This window comes from Ranitomeya variabilis, chromosome 1 (assembly GCF_051348905.1).
Source record: "Ranitomeya variabilis isolate aRanVar5 chromosome 1, aRanVar5.hap1, whole genome shotgun sequence".
In the NCBI taxonomy this organism is placed as follows: Eukaryota; Metazoa; Chordata; class Amphibia; order Anura; family Dendrobatidae; genus Ranitomeya; species Ranitomeya variabilis.
Window position 1 is genome coordinate 332002722 of NC_135232.1, and position 27265 is coordinate 332029986.

The 27265-nt window shown below is 42.0% G+C and overlaps 1 protein-coding gene and 1 gene segment (V, D, J or C); both read left to right on the plus strand.

Moving 5' to 3' along the window:
* The window catches only part of LOC143793987 (uncharacterized), a 111817-nt gene extending 94480 nt beyond the window's left edge, over positions 1-17337 (plus strand). For both annotated transcript variants that reach the window (XM_077280902.1, XM_077280903.1), the window contains 6 exons: positions 9723-10010; positions 10240-10569; positions 10652-10912; positions 11164-11490; positions 12005-12147; positions 17013-17337. In XM_077280902.1, coding sequence (XP_077137017.1) covers positions 9723-10010; positions 10240-10569; positions 10652-10912; positions 11164-11490; positions 12005-12147; positions 17013-17021 — 1358 coding nt within the window. In that variant the 3' untranslated portion in view covers positions 17022-17337. The remainder of the gene's footprint in view (positions 1-9722; positions 10011-10239; positions 10570-10651; positions 10913-11163; positions 11491-12004; positions 12148-17012) is intronic.
* Positions 1-27265, plus strand: part of LOC143817389 (immunoglobulin gamma-1 heavy chain-like) — a 768241-nt gene that overhangs the window by 642802 nt on the left and 98174 nt on the right.

A 27265-nucleotide genomic window follows, 5' to 3' on the forward strand; every position in this document is an offset into this window, starting at 1 on the left:
AAGCAGCTTTATCAAGTAGTCAGCTAGAATGACTTCCAAGAACAGATGTGCCCCATTATGAGATCGTTTGTGGAATCACTGGCCTTCAGAAAGTGTTTGCAACCATCAGGTGGGTTTTGCAGAAGGAGTGTTGGTACACAGTTTCATACAGTGCTGTACCTTATTTCACAACAGTTCTAAGATAGAATATGGTAAGCACCACTCATTAAGTAAAGAGAAAAGACAGTCCATCATTATTTTATGACATGAAGGTCAGTCAATCATTGCCTAACCTTGCCTAAGGTAACCTTAATTTCATTCCTGAAAACCATCAATCACTATGATGATATTGACTCTCATGATGACTGGTCCAGGAAAAGAATGCCATGAATTACCTCTGCTGCAGGGGATAAGTTCATCAAAGTTACCAGCCTTGGTAAACACAAATTGGCAGGACCTCAGATAACAGTCCTCATAAATTATGCATAATTATCATGAAGAATACACATTTCAACATCAGATGTCCAGAGGAGACTGTGAAAATTAGGTCTTTATGGTTGAATTGCTGCAAAGAAGTCACCACTGAGGTTCACAAACAAGAAGATGCTTATTTAGGCAAAGCAACACAAAGACTGGACATTAGATCAGTGGAAATCTGTATTGTAGTCTGATGAGTCAAAATGTGAGATTTTTTGTACCAACTACTAGGTCTTTGTGAAACACAGAACAGATGAGTGGATGGTTTTTACATGTGTTGTGTCCACTGTGAATGGTGGGGGAAGTGTGATGGTGTGGTGGTGCTTTGCTAGTGACACTGTTGGAATGTCATTCCAGGTGACTACTTGATGAAGCTGCCTTAAGGAATGGCAAAGGAGTTTAAAACAGCCATCAGAGTAAAAGGCGGGTACTTTAAGGGATCTAAGGTTTTTACGAACATTGTGGTTTATATCATGTGTTTCTTCACTCCTTGTTTCCAAATATGTTTTTCAAAATTTTTCTATTTTAAGTCTCAACCTAAAATGTGCACATTCCAATAAGACCAATAAAAACCATTGCATAAACAGGTGTATCCAAACTTTTAACTGATACTGTGTATGAAAATGTTTCCCTATATAAACAGGTTCAAAACTCACACAAAGGTACTAGGTTCTGTTCACTGTAATACTTGGTTTAGATGGTATTCTGTTACTTTTGACAGCAAAAATAGTGTGGTGTGGTATTCTAAACATGAGAGCAAAATAAGCCCCAGGCCTCTTTTATTTTTCACCATATTTTACTTCTCTAGGTTGTGGATATTACCATGTCTGCCAGAATTTCGACCAATGGGATACACTGCAATCTGTTTAAAAATGGATCAGTCAAACCTGTGAACAGGGCCTAAATTCATTTTCCATTATTATTAGGTGTTAATATGTTTTATACTGCTTTCAATTACCGTATATGCCCATCAGTATTATTAGGGTGCAAAATTTGGATACACATATAATGCAATGCTCACTTTAATGATAGACCAACTAATAACATTTAGTAATAAATAACACAAAGTAGTATATAACACAGCCCACGTACACTATAACACAGACAGCCACATAGTTTATAGCAGCCACGTAGTATATAGCACAGCCCGTAGTATATAGCACAGCCACGTAGTATATAGCACAGCCACGTAGTATATAGCAGCCACATAGTATGTAGCAGCCATGTAGTATATAGCAGCCACGTAGTATATAGCAGTCATGCAGTAAATAACACAGCCCACACAGTATATAACACTGCCCACGTAGTATATATCAGTCACGCAGTATATAACATAGCCCACGTAGTATACAGCAGTGTGGGCACCATATGTCTGTTAAAAAAAAGAATTAAAATAAAAAATAGTTATATACTCACCCTCCGGCGTCCACCGATGTGCGCGAGCGGCGAGGCTGCCGCCAGCTTCCATTCCCAGAGATGCATTGCGAAATTACCCAGATGACTTAGTGGTCTATTTTAATAGCTAGAGCGGCTTCAGGTTCAGGTACTGCTGGAGCAGCTTCAGAGTTCAGGTACCGCAGGAACAGTGTTAGGGTTCAAGTTCCATGTGAGCGGTGTCAAGCTCCGGTACTGCTGGAGCAGCTTCAGGGTTCAGGTACTGCAGGAACGGTGTTAGGGTTCAAGTTCCACGTGAGTGGTGTCAGGTTCATGTACCACCAGAGCGGCTTCAGGATTCGGGTACTGTGCCTGCAGTGTCATAGTTCAGGTACTGTAGGGTCAGGGTTCAGGTATCGTGGGTGCGGCTTCTGGGTTCAAGTGCCGCAGGTGTGGCTTCTGAGTTCAGGTACCACATGTGCAGTGTCAATGTTCAGGGTTCAGGTACAGCGAATGTGGCTTCAGAATTCAGGTACTGCGGGTGCAGCTTCAGGGTTCAGGAGCCACAGGTGTGGTGTAAGGGTTCAGGTAACACAGGCACAGATTCAGGGTTTTATAACACAGGTCACAGGCACAGGTTCAGGCTAAGCAGGGTCTACAAGAGGTTCAGGTATTAACACAAGGTTCAAGGATTAGTTCAGGAATAGATTCAGGGATCTAACAACAAACTAACAAGAATGAACACAAATAGTAAAAAGGGCATTGTACAGGCACCTTCCTACAAGGACTTACATCATGGTGATTATGTAGACACAGGCTGTGACTGCAGGACAGCTGCTGGGAGCTCAGCGTAAGTGATAGCCAATCTCTGGCAGTCATGGAAAGGAGCAGTTCACTTATCACCCAAGGGCATTAAACACTCTGGCCATGTGCACACGTTCAGTATTTTTCGCGTTTTTTTCGAGTTTTTTCGCTATAAAAACGTGATAAAAACGCGAAAAAAACGCTTACACATGCCTCCCATTATTTTCAGTGTATTCCGCATTTTTTGTGCAAATGTAGCCTTTTTTTCCGCGAAAAAATCGCATTGCGGAAAAAAAAGCAACATGTTCATTAAAATGCGGAATTGCAGGGGATTCCGCACACCTAGGAGTCCATTGATCTGCTTACTTCCCGCACGGGGCTGTGCCCACCATGCGGGAAGTAAGCAGATTATGTGCGGTTGGTACCCAGGGTGGAGAAGAGGAGACTCTCCTCCACGGACTGGGCACCATATAATTGGTAAAAAAAAAAGAATTAAAATAAAAAATAGTGATATACTCACCTTCGATGTCTTCCCGCCTCTCCACTGCACGCTGTCGCTTCGGTTCCTGTAGCTGGTGTGCGGTGAAGGACCTGCCGATGACGTCGCCGTCTTGTGATTGGTCGAGACCGGTCATGTGACCGCTCACGTGACCGCAACGTCATGGAAGGTCCTGCGCGCACACACCATCTATACGGAACGGACGCTGGTGAGGAGATCAGCTGTCTGCGGGTGAGTATAAGCATTTTTTTTATTTTTTTTAAATATTCTATCTTTTACTATAGATGCTGCAAAAGCAGCATCTATAGTAAAAAGTTGGTCACACTTGTCAAACGCTATGTTTGACAAGTGTGACCAACCTGTCAGTCAGTTTTCCAAGCGATGCTACAGATCGCTTGGAAAACTTTAGCATTCTGCAAGCTAATTACGCTTGCAGAATGCTAAAAAAAACGCGAAAAAAACGGAAAAAAAACGCAAAAAAAAAATGCGGATTTCTTGCAGAAAATTTCCGGTTTTCTTCAGGAAATTTCTGCAAGAAATCCGGACGTGTGCACATACCCTCTAAGTACCATGTTTAATAGCAGATGGGACTCATGGCATTTAGAAGGCTGGGAGAAGAATGGGGCTTGCCCACGTGAGTGGCACCTTTGAGACATGATCGCGATTGTTTTCATGGCAACCCAATTGTTACGACGACTGCTGGATCTGCCAGCTACAGTGGCCTGTTTAGACAACGCCAAGAGCATGGTCTAAAGGCATTATGTCATTGTAACACTGACAGGTATAATACATTCCAGTACATGTGCATTGCTTTTCTTTATACCAGTGATCAGATTAATAAAAGTTAAAGTCCCATAAAAGACCTAAGTAAAACAGTACATTTTTAATTTTTAATGTCACCCCAGAAGTGTTCTATCAGAGGATTGTGCTGGCCACTTCATAACCTCAATTTTGCTGGAATGGAACCAAGATTTTGCTCATTTACTGGGGTGTTTCGAGTCATTGTCTTGTTGAAACACCCATTTCAGCAAGTGCAGCTCAACGTGTCCCCAGAGTGGAGTATGGATTTAATAGAAAACATAAGCTATAAAGTCTATGCTGTTCACTCCTGTCTCCTGTGCAACACACTTCTTCTGGGGTATTTAGAGCATAGTGGAGTACAGCAGAGTATTTATTCAAAAGAAAGCATACGTTTCACAGCCTCAGAGGTCTATTGAGAGTGGGCGGAGTATCTACCCAAAAGAAAGCATAGGCTTCATAGCCTCACAGGTCTATTGGGTGTCGGTGGAGTATGGATCCAAAAGAAAGCATAGACTTCACAGCCTCAGGGGTCTACTGAGAGTGAGCGGAGTATAGACCCAAAACAAAACATGGGCTTCATAGTCTACTTTCTTCTATTGAATTCACACCCACCCTATTCTACTCCATTTTCAATTGAATGCTGAGGCTATAAAATCTATACTTTCTATTGAATTCATACTCCCTGAACTCAGCTCTGCTCTCAAAAGGCCCATGAAGAATGCAGCTCAGGGGACAGAAGCACACAGCCCCGGCCTTAGTGCGCACAGAGGGTGAGAAACATTAAATAGAAAGCAAAGGCTTCATAGACACCTGAGAAGTGTGCAGCTAAGGAACCAGGAGGGCACAAGTCCTGCCCCGGCTTGTGCACAGACAGTGTTATGGATTCGATTCATCATGCCTTCTATTGAATCAGATTCATATTCTACTCTGTGACACACCCAGGAAGGAGCTGCGTGCTCCTGTCTCCTGAGCTATGCACTTCTCAGGACCTATTGTGCGATTGGTGCCGGTCTAAGGACCGCACAGAGTGTCCGTATCTAAGCCCCATTTTTTAGATAGAAGCACTATCGCAAATCTATGACCAGCCAGACATTTCTTCTGCAGCAGTTAGCAGTACACTTTTAAACCTTTATTTCTAATCATTTATCCAATTATGTTAAGAATTTCTGTTTTTTACAATTTTTAAATAGAGACTAAACATTCTTAATATTTTTTTCCATATTTAGCAAGCGACCATCCACTCTGCATATACTCAGTCAGGAGGCACAGACTGTCATAAATAAATAAGTGGTTGTGTTCAAGAAGCTCACCAATAAATTCTTTGGAAGCTGAAAAAATTGTTGACCAATTATACAATATTGTCTGTAAATAGTTTTGAAAGTCTTTATTTTTAAATATAACTCGTTGGCTCTGAATTTACCTAGTTACATAGGTTGAAAAAAGACCTAGGTCCACCTTTCTCCCCCAATTGCACATTTTGTCACTAATTTAACTATAACCAGCAATGTTATGTGTATCGAGGAAATCATCCAGCCCTTTCTTAAAAGCTGTTATAGTGCCTGCCATTACTACCTCCTGTGGTCGGGCATTCCAGTCTGAGTGCGGTAACTGTAAAGAACCCTTTCTCATTTAGCTACGGAAATTGCCATTCTTCCACCCTGATTGAGTGCATGACACCGTAACAAGGTTATGTATAGTGTTGAGCATTCCGATACTGCAAATATCGGGTATCGGCCGATATTCGCTGTATCGGAATTCCAATTCCGAGTTCCGATATTTTTGTGACATCGGAAATCGGAATCGGAAGTTCCTATAAGTTCCCAGGCGTGTGCGGTGCGTATGGTTCCCAGGGTCTGGAGGAGAGGAGACTCTCCTTCAGGCCCTGGGATCCATATTCATGTAAAAAATAAAGAATAAAAATAAAAAATATGGATATACTCACCCCTCCGACAGACCCTGGACCTCAGCAGTGCAACTGGCAGCCTCCGTTCCTAAGAATGCAGTGAGTATAGGACCTGCGATGACATCACGGCTTGTGATTGGTCGCGTGAGTGGTCACATGAGTGGTCACGCGACCAATCACAAGCCGCGACGTCATCGAAGGTCCTTCACTCTGCAATCTTAGGAACGGTGGCAGACGCTTGCAGCGGTGACCGCCAGGGCTTGTCCGAGGGTGAGTATATCCATATTTTTTATTTTTATTCTTTATTTTTTACATGAATATGGATCCCAGGGCCTGAAGGAGAGTTTCCTCTCCTTCAGACCCTGGGAACCATCCAGGATCACTTCCGATATTTGTGTCCCATTGACTTGTATTGGTATCGGGTATCGGTATCGTCGAGATCCGATATTTTTTGGATATCGGCCGATCCAATCCGATACCGATACTTTCAAATATCGGAAGGTATCGCTCAACACTAGTTATGTACAAAAAACGAGGGTATGTTCACAAGTGGTTTTGAAAACTACATCCACATCCAAATAGTTAGCAAGGCCGAAAAAATAAATTTGCCCATATAGTTCAGCCTATATTCCGTCAGAATAAGTCCTCAGATCTTCGTCCTACTAAAGAACCTAATAACTGTAAGATACAATATTGTTACGCTCCAGGAAGACATCCAGGCCTCTCTTGAACCCCTCGACTGAGTTCGCCATCACCACCTCCTCAGGCAAGGAATTCCAGATTCTCACTGCCCTAACAGTAAAGAATCCTCTTCTATGTTGGTGGAAAAACCTTCTCTCCTGCAGATGCAGAGAATGCCCCCTTGTGACCGTCACATTCCTTGGTATAAACAGATCCTTAAAGAGATATTTGTATTGACCACATCCAACAGGAAATGATCTCCCAATCCCTTCATACCATGCACTATCCTCCCTCCCCCATTGCATCTAGTTCACTCTCTGACTTTGAACCAGTTACAGAAGAAGGAGTAATCAGGCTCCTTGCATCTTCTCGCCAGACCACTTGCACCAGTGACCCCATTCCTTCACATCTCCTCAAGTCCCTTTCCCATGCTGTCACCTCTCACATAACAAAAATAATCAACCTTTTTCTCTCTTCCGGTATCTTTCCCTTCTCATTTAAGCATGCCATCATACATCCATTACTTAAAAAACCATCCCTCGACCAAAACGGTGCCGTTAATTATAGACCTGTCTGTAATCTTCCCTTCATCTCTAAACTCCTCGAACTCCTAGTCCACTCACGTCTTATCCGCTATCTCTCAGATAACTCTCTTCTCGACCCTCTTCAATCTGGTTTCTGCTCTTTACACTCTACTAAAACCGCCCTCACTAAAGTCTCTAATGATTTACTAACAGCTAAATCTAATGGTCACTACTCCATGCTAATTCTCTTGGATCTCTCCGCAGCATTCGATACTGTGGATCATGAGCTCCTCCTCACTATGCTACACTCCATCGGTCTCAAGGACACTGTTCTCGCCTGGTTCTCCTTCTATCTCTCTGACCGCTTTTTCATAGTATCTTTTGCTGGTTCCTCCTCCTCTCATCTTCCCCTTACTGTTGGGGTTCCTGAAGGATCAGTCCTAGGCCCCCTCCTCTTCTCTTTGTATACTGCCCCTATTGGACAAACAAACAGTATATTCGGTTTCCAGGACCATCTCTATGCTGATGACACCCAATTATACACTTCTGCTCCTGATGTCACACCTGCCTTTCAAGAAAACACCAGTAATTGTGTTACCACTGTCTCTAACATCATGTCCTCCCTCTATCTGAAACTGAACCTGTCAAAAACTGAACTCCTCGTGTTCTCTCCCTCTACTAACCTACCTTTGCCTGACATTTCCATCTCCATGTATGGTTCCACCATTACTCCCAAGCAACATGCCCGCTGCCTTGGGGTCATACTTGGTTCCGAGCTTTCATTCACCCCCCACATCCTATCACTGGCTCGCTCTTGGTATCTGCATCTCAAAAACATTTCTAGAATTCAACATTTTCTTACGTTCGACTATGCAAAAACTCTTACTATTTCACTTATTAATTTTCGTCTGGAGTATTGTAACTCTCTACTAATCGGCCTCCCTCTTACCAAACTCTCCCCTCTCCAATCTGTCCTGAATGCTGCAGCCAGGATCATATTCCTCACCAATCATTATACCAGTGCCTCTACCTTGTGCCAGTCATTACACTGGTTACCCATCCACTCCAGAATCCAGTACAAAACTATTACCCTCATTCACATGGCTCAGCACCGCCCTACATCTCCTACCTGGTCTCAGCCTACCACCCTACCCATGCTCTCTGTTCTGCTAATGACCTTAGGTTAACATCCTCAATAATCAGAACCTCCCACTCCCGTCTCCAAGACTTTTCACGTGCCACGCCAATTCTTTGGAATGCACTACCCAGGTTAATCCCCAATCCCCACAGCTTTAAGCGTGCCCTAAAAACGCATTTGTTCAGACTGGCCTACCGCCTCAACGCATTAACCTAACTATCCCTGTGTGGGCCATTCAAAAAACTTAAACCATAATCAGGTTCCTTGCATCATGTTCTCATACACTTTATGCAGTTAATTAGCCCTTGGTGTCTGTACTGTTACATATTTAGGCTGTTAACTGGTTCATGCAGCTTTACATGAAAACCTGATTCTTACACTATGGATGGTCCGAACAATGAAAGCAATTGTTACCATCCACCTCTTGTGTCTCCCCTTTTTCCTCATAGTTTGTAAGCTTGCGAGCAGGGCCCTCACTCCTCTTGTTATCTGTTTTGATCTGTGTTTATTGTTATGCTGTAATGTCTATTGTCTGTACAAATCTCCTCTATAATGTAAAGCGCTGCGGAATATGTTGGCGCTATATAAATAAAATTATTATTATTATTATTATTGTCCCCTTATATACTTATACATGGTTATTAGATCGCCGCTCAGTCGTCTTTTTTCTAGACTAAATAATCCTAATTTTTCTAATCTCTCTGGGTATTGTAGTTCCCCCATCCCATTTTTTAATTTTGTTGCCCTCCTTTGTACTCGCCCTAGTTCCATTATATCCTTCCTGAGCACCGATGCCAAAAACTGTACACAGTACTCCATGTGCGGTCTAGCTAGAGATTTCTACAGAGGCAGTATAATGCTCTTATCATGTGTATGGAGATGTGCCTTGCATAACAGAACATGGCTTAAAAAAGTTGTCCACACCAGAATTTTTACATTTTTGTTATGTTTTTAAAACATATAAAACAGGGACAAGAATTGACAAATAATTTATACTCAACTCACAATTGACCCACCCATTCTTATCCTGTGAAGCTTGAATCTCCTGACAGTCTCTTTCTTTCCATTTATTTATTTATTTTCCTAATTTATATAGCGCCATTAATTCCGCAGCGCTTTACAGACATTATCGTCACTGTCCCCACTGGGGTTCACAATCTAAATTCCCTATCAGTATGTCTTTGGAGTGTGGGTGGAAACCGGAAACTCAGAGGAAACCCACACAAACACGGGGAGAACATACAAGCTTGGAGATGTTGTCTTTGGTGGGATTTGAACCCAGGAACATAGCGCTGCAAAGCAAGAGTGCTACCCACTGCAGCCAAGCTCTGCTATTCATCATAGTGAGCAGTTTTTGAAAAAGGAATACAAAAGTAAAATAGGTCAATGTGATAAGCTAATGGACAAATCCAGAGCCAACATATAGACATACGTATTCCTGTTGAATGCACCAAAAAAGAGGTCCATTTGTACAAAGTGTCTTGTGTGCTTTTGTTAATTCAAGCAATTGGTGCTTAATTTCATGCTGTGTTTTTTCCTCAGTGCCTGATGGTGACATAGTAAAACCATCCTTTAGGGACCTATTTCTTTACAAAAATGCAACTGTTTCCTGTAGAACTAATATGGTACATGCTGAAATTCAGTGGATAGAGAATGGGATGTCAAAAAAAGAAGCAAAAAATGAACAAATCATATTTCACAACACAACATGGGTCCAAAGCACAATGACAATCAGCTTGGCACACTGGAAAAAAATCTTATCTCTTTCCTGCAAACTAAATCCACCCCAGGAGCATCTCCAGGAAAAGATGACCATTATCAGGACAAAAAGTAAGTTCTCCGTATCAAATACCAGCTTGCTTACATCTAATTGTTCTTACATCCAATTCACTTATTATGTTGAGTAGTCACTGTAAGTTTCCACTTTATTTATGAACTGCTTGTGAATTTGCAATTATTACATGGTCAGATATATTGTAAGATATATAAAACTTTGTGTGTTTTTCAGATTATAATACATTCGATAATATTAATTTATATTACATTTTCCAAAAATTAGATGAGATAAAGGTTCCAGTTATACATCTGCTGCCTCCAGGCCAAGAAACAATGAAGGATGACCTTTTGATGTTGATCTGTTTGGTGATGGACTTTTATCCAGAAGATCTCTTCATAACCTGGGGGATCAATGGGTCTTCAACTGAAGAAGAAGTTTCAAATTCCGTCCAAGTCAACTGTAACCACAATACAAAACAGTGTTCAGCCATAAGTCAGCTGAAAATACAGGAGCGTGAGTGGCTAAATGGCACAACTTACTCCTGCCTTGTAGCCCATATCTCTTCTGAAGTATATATCATGAAGAATATTAGTGCTGTTCCCAACAAATCAGGTAATTATAGCCCTCTTTTAGTCTATCATTGTATATGAAAAGTGTCATCAGAAGTATAAAGCTGAACTTATTTTCTTTCCAGTCGAAGCATTAATCACACCAGAACCATCCTTCAATTATCTGCTTTTTTCCAAAAATGCCACCATCAGTTGTAGAACCAGTGTTGGTATCAATGATATAAACTGGTTGCTTAATGAGACAGAAATACCAACACTAAGGCAGAAAAATTTTGAACTGATGTACAAGGATGTGGATTCTGTACAGGTCACAATACAAATCCCACTGGAAGAATATACAACAAGCTCAACACAAATATGCAAGCAAGAATTTTTCAACATCACAAGTAAGTGGCTTTACAATTGCTCATCAGATGCTGAATCTGAGACTCAATGGCTTGAGCCATTCAACTGTCATACTGCGTGATCCTATGGAGCAATATGACCACCTAAAGCCAGAATCATATCCTAGCCTAATGCCATTGTACCTAAAGCAGTACAGAACTGTGAAACATATTTGAAAATTGTTTCTACATTTAGATTTATATTGTTTGCTTAATTCATCCTACTTTTAATAAGTTTTCTACTATTTTTACAGAACTCAATGTAATAAAACAGCCAAAAGTTTCCCTATTTCCCCCTACCAATCAAAGGGTAGAAGAGGATCATATAACATTGATATGTTTAGTTAATGGATTTTATCCAGAAAACGTTTTTGTGACATGGAAGATCAATGACACCACAATCAAGCAGGACTTTCCCCACCCAAAGGATGTTATTTGTGACCACCAGAAACATCTGTGCTCATACATCAGTGAATTACCCATATTAAAAGAACAGTGGCTTGGAGGAATGAGCTATGCATGCCTTGTGGCTCATTCATCATCTAAACAGAACATCCATTCAAACATCAGCAAACCAAACGGTAAAACGCTATTAAAATGTGTATCTTATACTGTGTTAAAATAAATTTTAGTTAATAAATCTATGTATAAAAGTATATTGTGTTTTATTCATTATTCATAAATTATGGATTCCCAATAAATTTTGTAATTTCATGCATTTTTAAGTGTAGTCATTTATTTCCAAAAACAGATGGCATTCAGCTATTTTTTCTTTACCTCCTCAAAAGTTCTATGTTCTAATTTACTGTGAAAATACCGGTCGCTTACAGATTTCCTATTGGCTATTTAATGTATACCTCCAATGATGAAGAGAGGCATATCTCCACCAGAACTTTAAGACTAATGGTACAAAACACAGCATTTAGAGCAGGCAGCTACCATATGATGCCAAACACCTCTGTGGCAAAGCTTCATTCCAAAAAGAGGCTTTTGATGTTGTAAAATTATTTAAGCATCTGGATCGCCAGCTTACACTTTACAACAACTATAGTAAAGGAGACTTAACTACATTCTGTATTCTAACTATGCTTGCAGATATCGATACGGTCTATCAAGATGATGGATGCGAAGAACTACAGGAGCTCGACGAGATCAACAATGTGTGGTCAACAACATCTACCTTCATTGTTCTGTTCTTGGTAACATTGATCTATAGCAGCTTTGTCACATTTGTTAAGGTACATGAAAACATGTTTTAATGAAAGTTATATAATTATAACATGTATAAATGTTATAGCTTTTAGATAATTTCCTGGTGTCTGTTTTACATAATGACTTATAGCTAATTTTAATGAAATGTGGAGCATCACTTAAAAACGAAAATCGTCTTTGAGGGAAAAATCATGAATATACACTTATTACAGATCTATGTTGTACTCGTATGAAATATGGCATACCTGAAGGGTTTGTTTTTACTAAATGTTTTGTAAGAAACCTAAAGAAATGTGACATTATGTTAGTTCTTAGGTAGAGGGGATTACATGTCTTATGAAGGTTTACAATATGTGTATGGCTACATAATGTTAGCAATCAGCTGTGCTTGGGCCTATATTATTATTATTATTTATTTACCGTACTGTATATACTCGAGTATAAGCCGAGATTTTCAGCCCAAATTTTTGGGCTGAAAGTGCCCCTCTCGGCTTATACTCGAGTCACGGTCGGCGGCAGGGTCGGCGGGTGAGGGGGAGAGGGCACTGAGGCATACTTACCTAGTCCCGGCGCTCCTGACGCTCCCCCTGCCCGTCACACTGTCTTCGGGTGCCGCAGCTCTTCCCCTGTACAGCGGTCACATAGAGAAATGAATATGGACTCCACTCCCATAGGGGCGGAGCCGCCTATTCATTTCTCTAATCAGCGGTGCCAGTGACCGCTGACAGAGGAAGAGGCGGCGGCACCGAAGACCAGTGTGACAGGCAGGGACAGCGTCAGGAGCGCCGGAACTAGGTGAGTATTTTATATTCACCTGTCCACGTTCCACCCGCCGGGCACCATTCTGTCTTCCCGTCCTCTGGCTCTGACTGTGCAGGTCAGAGGGCACGATGACGCATATAGTGTGCTCGCCGCCCTCTGCCTGATCAGTCAGTGTGGAGAGACGCCGGGACGGGACGCTGAGGAGCTGCAAGCAAGAGAGGTGAGTATCTGTGTTTTTTTTTTTTTTTATTGCAGCAGCAGCAATGGCACAGATTTATATGGCACATCTATGGGGCAACGGTGCAGAGCATATATGGCACAGAATTATATGGCACATCTATGGGGCAACGGTGCAAAGCATATAAGGCACAGAATTATATGGCACATCTATGGGGCAACGGTGCAGAGCATATATGGCACAGAATTATATGGCACATCTATGGGGCAACAATGAACAGTGCAGAGCATATATGGCACAGCTTTATAAGGAGTATTTATGGGGCCATAATGAACAGTGCAGAGCAATGGCACAGCTTTATAAGGAGCATCTATGGGGCCATAGTGAACAGTGCAGAGCATATATGGCACAGCTTTATAAGGAGCATTTATGGGGCCATAATGAACAGTGCAGAGCATATAAGGCACAGTTTTATAAGGAGCATCTATGGGGCCATAATGAACAGTGCAGAGCATATATGGCACAGTTTTATAAGGAGCATCTATGGGGCCATAATGAACGGTGCAGAGCATTATATATGGCACAGCTTTATGTGGAGCATCTATGGGGCCATAATGAACGGTGCAGAGCATTCTATATGGCACAGCTATATATGGAGCATCTATGGGGCAATAATCAACGGTATGGAGCATTATATATGGCACAGCTTTATATGGAACCTCCTTTGAGGCAATAATGAACGGTATGGAGCATCTATTTTTATTTTTGAAATTCACCGGTAGCTGCTGCATTTTCCACCCTAGGCTTATACTTGAGTCAATAAGTTTTCCCAGTTTTTTGTGGCAAAATTAGGGGGGTCAGCTTATACTCGGGTCGGCTTATACTCGAGTATATACGGTATATAGCATCATTAATTCCATGATGCTGTACATGAGAAAGGGGTTACATCTATATTGCAAAGATAGACAATATCAGGGGCGTAACTACTATAGGTTCAGGGGTTGCAATTGTACCCAGGCCCTGGAGACTAGGGGGCCCCCAAAATGAAAAGACTACTACTATTAAAGAACTGTGTTAGCTCAGGGCTCCATTTGAGATTTTGCATTGTGGCTCACAAACTTCAAGATACTTCCTTGTACATTAGAAACTCATGCATTTTGGCACAACAAGGCCAAATATGTAATGTGTATTAAGGCCTCACAACTCTCCCTCTACAGCAGATGTCAGGAGAGAGATGAACATAGACAAACCTTTTGTTGTCAGGGAGATGAACTACCACCAACAGCTTACTCCCCATTCCCCAGACACAACTCATGCACACTTGGTCAAGTTGAAGGGCGTTGCATGATATATCTTGTAAGGGGAGTACTATTAGTGTATTGTATCAACACAAGTATCAGTATATATATTATATATATATCATTATAACAAGCCAAGTTGTGTTTGTATTTCATTAACACAGGTTAATTAATATAAGTTGAATTGATTTCCTTAAAGGGATCTGTCATGTCAAAAAATGCTACAAACCTGCCAATATAGGGATAATCTGCAGGTTAATAGCATTCTGAAGCAGTGCAGCCACACTGAGAGCCCTATTGCCTTAATGGAAATTAACTTTATTCATCCTGGCAGCCTCGGGATTTCAGTCATAGAGACGCGGCTTTAGTCACTGCTCAGTACACAGTGAGTGGTGGCTGTAACCACGCCCTCGCACTGACTGACAGCCAGCTCTGCACTGATGCACAGGTGAGCCAGCTGTCAGTCATTGCCAGGATGTGGTTACAGCCACTACTCACTGTTTACTTAGCAGTGATTGATATCACAAAGAGAATTTTTTTTATAGCACTCCAAAAATGTGTGGTCAAGGATCGGACAAAATGGCCCTGTCCTATTTTTTTCCTTCTCTTCACTACCTTATTTTGCTTCCACCATACTCAAACTGCAGGCTTTTGTGCTTAGATCAAGTTATATTAGTAGCTGATTTGAACTGCAGGCCTCCATGTCTGAGCATAGGAGAAAGGAGCAGAAAAGCTCACACAGAACCTTGCCAGACCAGCAGTTCAAACAGCCACTAAGACAGTATTAAGTGGCATTGTATCTTAGAAGGAAGCAAAATAGAGTTGTGAAGAGATGGTAACAATATAAGATAATGACGTATATTCATAACTTTAGAAAGCCGATCAATAATAAAATAAAAAAATTGTTTCTTTTTAAATCTAAAATTACCATGTACATACAGTGGTGTTTTGAGAGATTGTGAAACCTTCAGAAATTTCAATATTTGTGGATAAATTTGACCTTAAACTTCATCAGATTTTCACAGGTATAAAAAGTAGATAAAAAGATCCAAATGAGTACAAATTCACATTTCTGTAAGTGGTAAAAATATTTGAACCTTTAGGATTAGCATAACATTAAAAAATTAAAGTCTGGTGTTTGCAATGGAGTAAGAGGTAAAATGATGTTTTAAAGAAAACTTCATAGCCGATCCGTGGGCAGCATGTATCAGGCACTGGCTGTATGATCTCAACCAGGTATGTTTGACTCTGAAAAAGTGCAGTGTTTCAGAGAAAAAGATACTTTAAAAGCCGCCAGAGACCGAGCCACACTGGAGACCTAAGTATCAATACCGGGCACACTCAGGGATTTTTGATGCAAAAATCTAAATTTACTACATACAGTAGCCACTAGTTACAAACGTTTCGGTCGTGATAGACCTTCATCAGTGTACTGGGGTTAATTTTTAGATGCTCGTGTGAGTAGAACACAAACAGTAGCCAAAGATCAGCTAAAGGGTGTAGCCAAGAGCGTAGGTGGTCAGTGACCTGCAATCAGGTATACTGTGACCCAAACTAGGTATGTGCCGAGTATCATATGTCGCGGTATCCACCTCAAGACAAGGAGGTGGATACTATACTATACATACTGGTATGTATTAATTTTTTATTTTTGCACCAAAAATCCCTGAGTGTACCCAGTATTTGATACTTAGCTATAAGGTTTGGGAACCTACTGTGTGGCACCTCCAAGTTTGGCTGTGCCAACATTTATTCCTATAGGCAGAGACCTAGGCAGCGGGTGGATGGTCTTGCTAGTCTCCAGTGTGACTCGGTCTCTAACGTCTTTTAAATTATGTTTTTCTCTGAAACACCTCAGCGTTTGAGTCAAACATACTGGACTGAAATTATACAGCCAGGGTCTAATACATGCTGCCTGATCCAGCTGTCAGGTTCATTTTAATTTTATCAGCAAATTTTAAAAGAAACTATCAAGACATCTGCCCCTGAACTGAATCTTAATCAGAAAAATGTGGGTATGCAGCAAGACAACACCCAATACACATACGCTAGTCATTCTACTGTATGAAAGCATGGACAAAGAAGAATAAAGTGATATTATTGGAGTAGGCAAGACAAAGTCCTGACCTTAATCCTATAAAAAGGACCTAAAGTGAGTTGTTCATGAGAAAAAGACCACCAACATAACAGAGTTGAAGCTTTTTCGTAGGACTGAAGGTGCTAAAATTCTTCCAAGACGATTTTCAAGAATAATCAACAATTATCAGTAATGTTTAGATGCAGTTATTGCTGCACAATGGGGTCACACTAGATGCTGAAAGTAAAGGTTCACATACTTTGCCACTCAAAAGCATGTGTTATTGGATCATTTTACTGCTTAAAAGTAATATTTTTGACTAATTTGCTTGAATTGTTTCTTTATATATACTTTTAGAACTTATGTGAAAATTTGATATATTTTTAGGTCAAATTTATTCAGAAATATAAAAAATTCTGAAGGGTTCAAAAACTTTCAAGCACTATTATATATGCATTTACAATTAAAATTGAAAAAATTTAATATGCTTTTCACACATATGTACTATAAGTAAGTCACAGATAAAGTTGCCATTTTCACAGTGACCTACTAACTAAATAATACTTTTTTTTTTAGGTAAAGTAAGAAGTAGAAAGAAGAAAACCAGAGTATGCATATCAACCCCCATTGTTAAAGAGACAATTCCCTATGCTACCTATATTGTTATTACAATATTCATTATACAAGCTAAGAATATGTCAATAACACTGTAGATATACCCTGCGTTCATGTATCAAGCAAAAAGAGAAAAAAGACCGGCACTACTAGGACTGCATACCTTGAGCTGTGATCAATGGATACATAGTAGCAGCTGGCCAACGCCTTGGCAGAGAGGTGCTCAACCTGAAGAAAGTGTGTCCCGGATGCAGACGGTAGAAGAAAAGAAGGTGGCACTCTGAAGCACGGTGAAAATCTTCGTTACTTTATTGCTGGTATACACGATAAAACATGGAGCCAGGGAGCGGGATTCCTGTGGACAATGGACGTCTTGTGTCCAATGACGCTTCAACATACCTGGATTCATTGAAGCGTCATTGGACTCAAAACAGTCATTGTCCGCAGGAATCCCGCTTCTCGTCTCCATGTTTTATTGTGTATACCAGCAAAAAAGTAACGAAGGTAATCAACGTGCTTTAGTGTGCCTCCTTCTTTTCTTCTACTGTCTATTCCCTGAGTTCTTATTTAGAGAAACTGGAATGCAACAGAAGAAACAAGGAAGCATTATATTTACAAAGAGCTAAAGAAAGATGGCATGATGATATTGCAGAAAATGTCAATCAGATTCATCCTTCTCATTCTCTTGATAACTATGTTACTAGCCATACAACTCACCAAATGCTATAAGGGGGTATTTTGGGGAGATGAAAATGTATTAACTTTGGCATAATGTCAAAAACTATTCACTGTGACAGAGATGGAGCTCCTGAGTTCCCACTGCCTTCTGGGGTGCTATGTCACAGATCAGGGGGCATGGATTGCTTCTGTCTCCTAATGCCAGCCAGCCCACTAATACCATTTATTTCCCTGCAGTCACAGATTAGCGAGCATGGCTTACTTCTTGCCTATTTTGCAAGTCAGCCTAATGTCATGTGTGCCTATTTGTTCTGCCATGGCTCATTTGTGTTCTGCCTTCCATACTCCCCTTAAGATCTATGCCTGCTTTGTCACAGCTTGTCTGTACTTACAGAGTTCTCACTTCACAGGCAGAGTAACACATCAGTACACTGTATTCATGGTCGTGGCTTATTCAGCACTTGCAGCCTGAAAATATTCAGCTTATCTGTGACATGTCAAGCAGAGTGGAGGGTAGTTATGACTGTAACAGGCAAGCTGTAAAGAAGAAGGCATAGATCGCAGAGTACAAATGAGGCATGACAGTAGTAAAAACAGGCACACATGTAACTTACATAACAAGCAGAAAGAAAGACACACAAACCTAATGTAATGCAGCTGCAGTGCAGTTTAGCACAACCTCCATACTCACAGCGTAGCAACACTGAGTCACAGGTAACGAAAGAGTGGTCAGCCGAGCAGAGTCAGAAACTGTCAGGAGCAGAAGTACCAGAGTTCACAGTAATGCACAGAGTCAGAGGCAAGCCAGAAGTCAGAGCCAAATGGGAGAGCAGTATCCAAAAAGTGAGATGTAAGATGAAGTCGGGGTACAAGCCAGAAGTCAAAGCCGGTCAGGGAATGAGGTATTAGATACGGAAAGCAAGAGGCTGGGTTCAGAGATCAGGCTGAGTCATACACTGTAAGGAAAACCACCAGATGAACACTAAGTCAGGGATAGGGAACGGGTCTCGCACAAATACAGGAAGTCAAAGGGAGAAGGATCACCAGGGTATATGGGTCAGCTGCTCCTGGGTCGAAGCATGAACTATCACTGATGCTGGCTAGCAGACTGCAGAGGACTGAAAAAGCCCAGCCAGCTCCAAAACGAGACAGAGGGAGTAACCCCCACGTGACCAGTCCAGAGAGAGGATAGCAGAAAACAAACTCCGGACTGGATCATGACACCTAATCTGTAGGGAAAGAAATTGTGTCAGGTGGCCGGCTTGCATTAGGAGACAGAAGCCATCCACGCCTCCTGATCTCTAACTTAGTGTCCAAGAAAGGAGTGGGAGAACTCAGGAGCTTTATCACCATCAATGTGAGCAGTTTTAAAGAGGACAAAAAAGTGACAGTTAAAAACAGTGTTATAATTTTTTAAGTTATGTCAATATGAATACTTTTATTTCTCTGGAAAATACCTTTAAACAGTGCCATTTACCATTTGTATACATATTGCTATATAATCTACAATTTTAGAAATAACTATATTGCATTGGACGTGTGTGTTATGTATTTTCATTGTAAACTATGTCACTATGGGTGCTTTTGCTTTTTAATAAAACATTTTCATTATAAATGTTTTTTATGGTTTCAATTATTATTGTATTTTAAGGGTGTTACCTTAAAGGGGTATTCTTATGTTGTTAAATTGCTTGAACATAAGCAAGTTTTCTTTTTAATTGCTTTACCTATCTGCTGTGATTCTCCTGATATGAGAGCTTTTATCCTACATAGTGTACAGCACATTTCCATGTAGCTTGTGAACTAGTGCCTGAATGAGAGAATATAGTAGTTGCATTCCAGAAGAGTAGTTAACTGCTAACATCCCTATTTATTTCTGTACAACCTCCCTCTCAGATCCTGAAAAGCTGCTGTTAAAAATGTCGCAATATCACGGCTCTTACTTTCCCCACCCATGTACACCGATGCATGTTATCTTTATAAGCAAATATAGTGATAGTAGTCAAGGTTACTTGCCTTGTGCTGAGCCTTATATTTCTAATATAGCAGTCTTGCTACTCACCAGAACTGTTACTTAAGGAAGTGTGTAAGCCCCTCCAAAAACCAGGATTTAATGAGATTGCATAGTTGTGAGCTGCTCAAGAGACAACTTGAGAATACCCCTTTAACATATCCTAATGAATGTCCATGATCAGCAATATTACTTTCTTGTAGTCTGATGTAGAACTTTCTTAGTCAGGCATGTCACTGTAAACCATTGATTATGTGGAACCTACATTAAATCTATTCTTCAAAGCAATTAAAAGTCTGCAGTGATATTAAGTTATATGCTTCACAGTACCACAATTGTTTAAAATGACCCATTCTGTTGAATCATGTTTCTGAATGTGCACTAATCAACCTGAGGTCATTCACATACTATAAAAGATTAGTGAGCATTAGAGATGAGATAACAAAACTGATACAAATTAAATTTGCAATGAATTTTATTAAATCCATAGGTTTCAGAAAATTGAAACAATTTGTGATCTTGCAGAAGATTGCATACACCACAAAATGTTCAAAAGCCTCAGGCCCGGCTGAGTGGGCATCCCCGTAATGCCTTGCAACTATCACATAGCATGGTATTGTGCAGTCAATCAGAGAGGACTATCAGGCCATGTGCACACGTTCAGGATTGTTAGCGTTTTTTTCGCGTTTTTTCGCTATAAAAACGTGATAAAAACGCGAAAAAAAACGCTTACATAAGCCTCCTATTATTTACAGGGTATTCCGCATTTTTGGTGCAAATGTTGCGATTTTTTCCGCGAAAAAATCGCATAGCGGAAAAAAAAGCAACATGTTCATTAAAAATGCGGAATTGCAGGGATTCCGCACACCTAGGGGTCCATTGATCTGCTTACTTCCCGCACGGGGCTGTGCACACCATGCGGGAAGTAAGCAGATTATATGCGGTTGGTACCCAGGGTGGAGGAGAGGAGACTCTCCTCCACGCACTGGGCACCATATAAGTGGTCAAAAAATAAGAAATAAAATAATAAACAGTCCTATACTCACCCTCGATGTCTTGCCGCCTCCTCGCACGCTGCCGTTCGGTTTCTGTACCTGGTGTGCGCTGAAGGACCTCGCCGAATGACGTCACTGTCCTGTGATTGGTCGTGAGCGGTCATGTGACCGCTCACGTGACCGTGACGTCACGGGAGGTCCTGTGCGCACAGACCAGCTATACGGAACGGACGCCGGTGAGATGTCTGGGTGAGTATAAGCATTTTTTTATTTTTTTTATTATTTTTAAACATTCTATCTTTTACTATAGATGCTGCATAGGCAGCATCTATAGTAACAAGTTGGTCACACTTGTCAAACGCTATGTTTGACAAGTGTGACCAACCTGTCAGTCAGTTTTCCAAGCGATGCTACAGATCGCAGGGAAAACTTTAGCATTCTGCAAGCTAATTACGCTTGCAGAATGCTAAAAAAACGCGAAAAAAACGGAAAAAAAACGCAAAAAAAAAAATGCGGATTTCTTGCAGAAAATTTCCGGTTTTCTTCAGGAATTTTCTGCAAGAAATCCGCAACGTGTGCACATACCCTCAGAGTCTGTATAAAAGCCGAGACAGGGAATGCAACATGGTGATTCATGACAGAGAAATGATGTCAAGGCTCCCTGCTCAGCAAAAGAGATATGGTAATAAAAAATTAGTCAAATACTCCAGAGAGTAATGTGCAGCACTCACGAACAAGATTGGAGTAGTGTATGAATGATATCTAGATTCAATTGATAAGCGGAGAGAGGGAGGAGAGGCGCAAGTAGCAGCAGTGAAAGACTCACTGTGATTAAACAGTAATATGTAACCTATTAATATGTGCATACAGGTTGTAGACTGCTGAAAAAAGTCCTACCTGTGTGCCTCATATCAGATGCCTTATTGTTCAGAAATCTGCTTTTATAACTTAATGTAAATTAATTTTTCCAGGCTATAGGGAAGATGCCCAGAAGATAACTCTGCCTCCATACTTCGTTATAATTTGAATCACCTTCCATAGCGTCACTTGTGTGTGTGCTTGTGACTTCTGTTTTTTGCCCTGTAATCTTGTGCCTGCGTAGTCCCAGTGCCGTCGTTCCCCTGTAATTACCAGAGATTCAAATGAGATCCAGTGAGTCACAAACCAAGACAGAGAAAGAAATAACAACACTCCCTTTAATGGAATAGAAGTTGAAGAGAAATTTAATATTGTATGAAAACAGCCTGAGGTTCCCCTATTATTTACAATCATTCAGCTAGGGCTGAAATCAATGTGCCAATCCCAAAGTTCCCGCTTTAAGTGTATTACACTGAGGTTTTTTTAGAAGATCTTTACCTAACAAAAGAACAAACAAGGTACTAAGAAAACAGGTGTAAAACGGCTGAGGTGGTATTATGGGACCCCTGGGATGGCACACTGTTATGGATCCTGGTGGTAAGGATCACAAAACTGACCTGTTTAGTAAACCAAAATAATAGGACAAGCTCTGGGGATGTGGTAACTATACTGACCGCAACCCTGATCCTAACCAAACACACTAAAGGCAGCCGTGGAGCGTTACCTAAAAACCTAGACGCCTCTTCACAGCCCAGCCTGAGAAACTAGCTACCCCTAGAGAGAAAGCAAAGACCTCACTTGCCTCAGAGAAATAACCCCAAAGTTTAGACAGCCCCCCACAAATAATAACGGTGAGCCAAGGGGAAAGCACAAACGTAGAAATGAAAACAGGTTTTAGCAAATGAGGCCCGCTAATACTAAATAGTAAGAAGATAGCGAGGGATCTGTGCGGTCAGTACAAAAGCTAACAAAAAATATCCACGCAGAGAATACAAGAACCCCCACACCGACTCACGATGTGAGGGGCGCAACTCTGCACCCCAGAACTACCAGCAAGCGAGAAATCACATATAAGCAAGCTGGACTGAACTCATCATATAGTGAGAAACATTTTCAATGAAACAATGAGCAAATGAACTAGCAAGACTTAGCTTCTTCAGGAGGAGACAGGTCACAAGTGAAGTCCAGGAAAGATCAGAACCAGAACTGAATACAACGACAGCAGGCAACCAGTAAAGGTCCAGGTGAATTAAATAGCAACTAGAAGAGCAAGAAACGAGACAGCTGAGCCACCTACAGACCAGCCGTAACGCTAAAGGCCACAAGAGGGAGCCCAAGAACAGAACTCACACAGTACCACTCATGACCACAGGAGGGAGCCTGAGAACAGAATTCACAACAGTACCCCCCCCCCTTGAGGAGGGGTCATCGAACCCTCACCAGAGCCCCCAGGCCGATCAGGACGAGCCAAATGAAAGGCACGAACCAAATCTGCCGCATGGACATCAGAGGCGACAACCCAGGAATTATCCTCCTGACCATAGCCCTTCCATTTGACTAAGTACTGAAGCTTCCGTCTTGAAACACGAGAATCCAAGATCTTCTCCACCACATACTCCAATTCTCCCTCGACCAAGACCGGAGCAGGAGGATCAACAGAAAGAACCACTGGCACCACATACCTCCGCAACAAAGACCTATGGAACACATTATGAATGGCAAACGATGCTGGGAGGTCCAAACGAAATGACACAGGGTTGAGGATTTCGAGAATCTTATAAGGACCAATGAACCGAGGCTTGAACTTAGGAGAGGAAACCTTCATAGGAACATAACGAGAAGACAACCATACCAAATCCCCCACACGAAGTCGGGGACCCACACAGCGACGGCGGTTGGCAAAGCGCTGAGCCTTCTCTTGTGACAGCGTCAAATTGTCCACCAAGTGGTTCCAAATCTGCTGCAACCTATCTACCACAGAATCCACCCCAGGACAGTCAGAAGGCTCAACCTGACCCGAGGAAAAACGAGGATGAAAACCAGAATTGCAAAAAAAAGGTGAAACCAAAGTAGCAGAACTAGCCCGATTATTGAGAGCGAACTCAGCCAAAGGCAAAAAAGTCACCCAATCATCCTGATCAGCAGAAACAAAACATCTCAGATAAGTTTCCAAGGTCTGATTAGTTCGTTCGGTCTGGCCATTCGTCTGAGGATGGAAGGCCGACGAAAAAGATAATTCAATGCCCATCTTAGCACAAACTGGGATCCTCTGTCAGACACAATGTTCTCCAGAATACCATGCAAACGAACCACATTCTGAAAAAACAGTGGAACCAAATCGGAGGAGGAAGGCAGCTTAGGCAAGGGCACCAAATGGACCATTTTAGAAAAACGATCACAAACTACCCAGATGACAGACATTCTCTGAGAGACTGGAAGATCCGAAATAAAATCCATGGAAATATGCGTCCAGGGCCTCTTCGGGACAGGCAAGGGCAAAAGCAATCCACTGGCACGAGAACAGCAAGGCTTGGCCCGAGCACAAATCCCACAGGACTGCACAAAGGAACGCACATCCCGCGACAAAGAAGGCCACCAAAAGGACCTAGCCACCAAATCCCTGGTGCCAAAAATCCCAGGATGACCCGCCAACACTGAAGAATGAACCTCAGAAATGACTCTACTGGTCCATCTATCCGGGACAAACAGTCTCTCCGGTGGACAATGGTCAGGTCTATTGGCCTGAAATTCCTGCAGCACCCGTCGCAAATCAGGGGAGATGGCAGACAAAATCACCCCCTCTCTGAGGACACCAGCCGGTTCCGAAACTCCCGGAGAGTCAGGCACAAAACTCCTAGAAAGGGCATCAGCCTTCACGTTCTTCGAACCCGGAAGGTACGAAACCACGAAATCAAAACGGGAGAAAAACAGCGACAAACGAGCCTTTCTAGGATTTAGCCGCTTGGCCGACTCGAGATAAGTCAAATTCTTGTGATCAGTCAAGACCACCACACGACGTTTGGCTCCCTCAAGCCAATGTCGCCACTCCTCAAATGCCCACTTCATTGCCAACAACTCCCGATTACCAACATCATAATTCCGCTCGGCAGGCGAAAACTTTCTTGAAAAGAAAGCACATGGTCTCATCACAGAGCCATCAGAGCTTCTCTGCGACAAGACAGCCCCAGATCCAATCTCAAAAGCATCAACCTCAACCTGGAAGGGAAGAGAGACATCCGGCTGACGCAAAACAGGAGCCGAAGAAAACCGACGTTTCAGCTCCTGAAAGGCCTCCACGGCCGCAGGAGACCAATTCGTCACATCAGAACCCTTCTTGGTCAAGTCCGTCAAAGGCTTAACCACACTGGAGAAATTAGTGATGAAGCGACGGTAGAAATTAGCAAAACCCAAGAACTTCTGAAGACTCTTCACCGATGTAGGTTGAGTCCAGTCATGAATAGCCTGGACCTTGACTGGATCCATCTCAATAGTAGAAGGAGAGAAAATAAAGCCCAAAAAGGAAACCTTCTGAACTCCAAAGACACATTTAGAGCCCTTCACAAACAAGGCATTGGCTCGCAGGACCTGAAATACCATCCTGACCTGCTTCACATGAGATTCCCAGTCATCAGAAAAGACCAAAATATCATCCAGGTACACAATCATAAATCTATCCAGATACTCTCGGAAGATGTAGTGCATGAAGGACTGGAACACAGAAGGGGCATTAGAAAGCCCAAAAGGCATCACCAAGTACTCAAAATGGCCTTTGGGCGTATTAAATGCTGTTTTCCATTCATCGCCCTGCTTAATACGCACAAGATTATACGCTCCACGAAGATCTATCTTGGTGAACCAACTGGACCCCTTAATCCGAGCAAACAGATCAGACAATAGAGGCAAAGGGTACTGAAATTTGACCGTGATGTTATTTAGAAGGCGATAATCTGTACAGGGTCTCAGAGAACCATCCTTCTTGGCCACAAAAAAGAACCCCGCACCCAAAGGGGACGAGGATGGGCGAATATGCCCCTTCTCCAAAGACTCCTTTATATAACTCCGCATAGCGGCATGTTTTGGTACAGATAAATTAAAAAGTCGTCCCTTAGGGAACTTACTACCAGGAATCAAATTTATAGCGCAATCACAATCCCTATGAGGAGGTAGGGCACTGGATTTGGGCTCATCAAATACATCCTGGTAGTCCGACAAAAATTCAGGGACTTCAGAAGGAGTAGAAGAAGCAATTGACACCAAAGGAGCATCGCCATGAATCCCCTGGCAACCCCAACTTGACACAGACATTGCTTTCCAATCCAGGACTGGGTTATGAGCCTGCAGCCATGGTAGACCCAACACGACAACGTCATGCAAATTATGCAACACAAGAAAGCGAATCACCTCCTGATGTGCAGGAGTCATGCACATGGTCACTTGAGTCCAGTACTGAGGTTTATTCCTGGCCAATGGAGTAGCATCAATTCCCTTTAGTGGAATAGGGAATTGTAAAGGCTCCAAGATAAAACCACAGCGCCTGGCAAAAGACAAATCCATCAAATTCAGGGCAGCACCTGAATCCACAAAAGCCATAACTGAGTAGGATGACAGAGAGCAAATCAAAGTAACAGACAAAATGAATTTAGGCTGTACAGTACCAATGGTGACAGACTTAGTGAAGTTTTTTGTACGCTTAGAGCATGCTGAGATAATATGAGCAGAATCACCACAGTAAAAGCACAACCCATTCTGACGTCTGTGATTTTGCCGTTCAATTCTGGTCAGAATCCTGTCACATTGCATAGACTCAGGCTTCTGTTCAGAAAATACCGCCAGATGGTGCACAGGTTTGCGCTCCCGCAAACGCCGATCAACCTGAATGGCCAAAGACATTGACTCATTCAGACCCGCAGGCGTGGGGAACCCCACCATAACATCCTTGAGGGCTTCAGAAAGACCCTTTCTGAAAATCGCTGCCAGGGCACACTCATTCCACTGAGTGAGCACAGACCATTTTCTAAACTTCTGGCAGTAAACCTCTGCTTCATCCTGACCCTGAGAAAGAGTCAGCAAAACCTTTTCTGCTTGGTCCACCAGATTTGGTTCCTCATAGAGCAATCCGAGCGCCAGAAAAAAAACGCATCCACATTTAGCAATGCAGGATCTCCTGGCGCCAGAGAGAATGCCCAATCTTGAGGGTCACCACGTAACAAAGAAATAACAATTTTAACTTGCTGAACAGGGTCACCCGAGGAACGAGGTCTCAGAGAAAGAAATAACTTACAATTATTCTTAAAGTTCAAAAACCTAGATCGATCTCCAGAGAATAACTCAGGAATTGGTATTTTAGGCTCGGACATAGGACTGTGAACTACATAGTCCTGAATGCTTTGTACCCTTGCAGAGAGATGATCCACACTAGAGGACAGACTCTGAATGTCCATATCTGCAGCTGAATTCTGAACCACCCAGAGATTAAGGGGAGGAGAGAAGCAAAACACACTGCAGAGAAAAAAAAATGAACTCAAGATTTCTCTTATCCCTCTTCTGCGATGCATTAACACTTTAACGGCCTGCTGTACTGTTATGGATCCTGGTGGTAAGGATCACAAAACTGACCTGATAGGTAAACCAGACTATTAGGACGAGCTCTGGGGATGTGGGAGCTATACTGA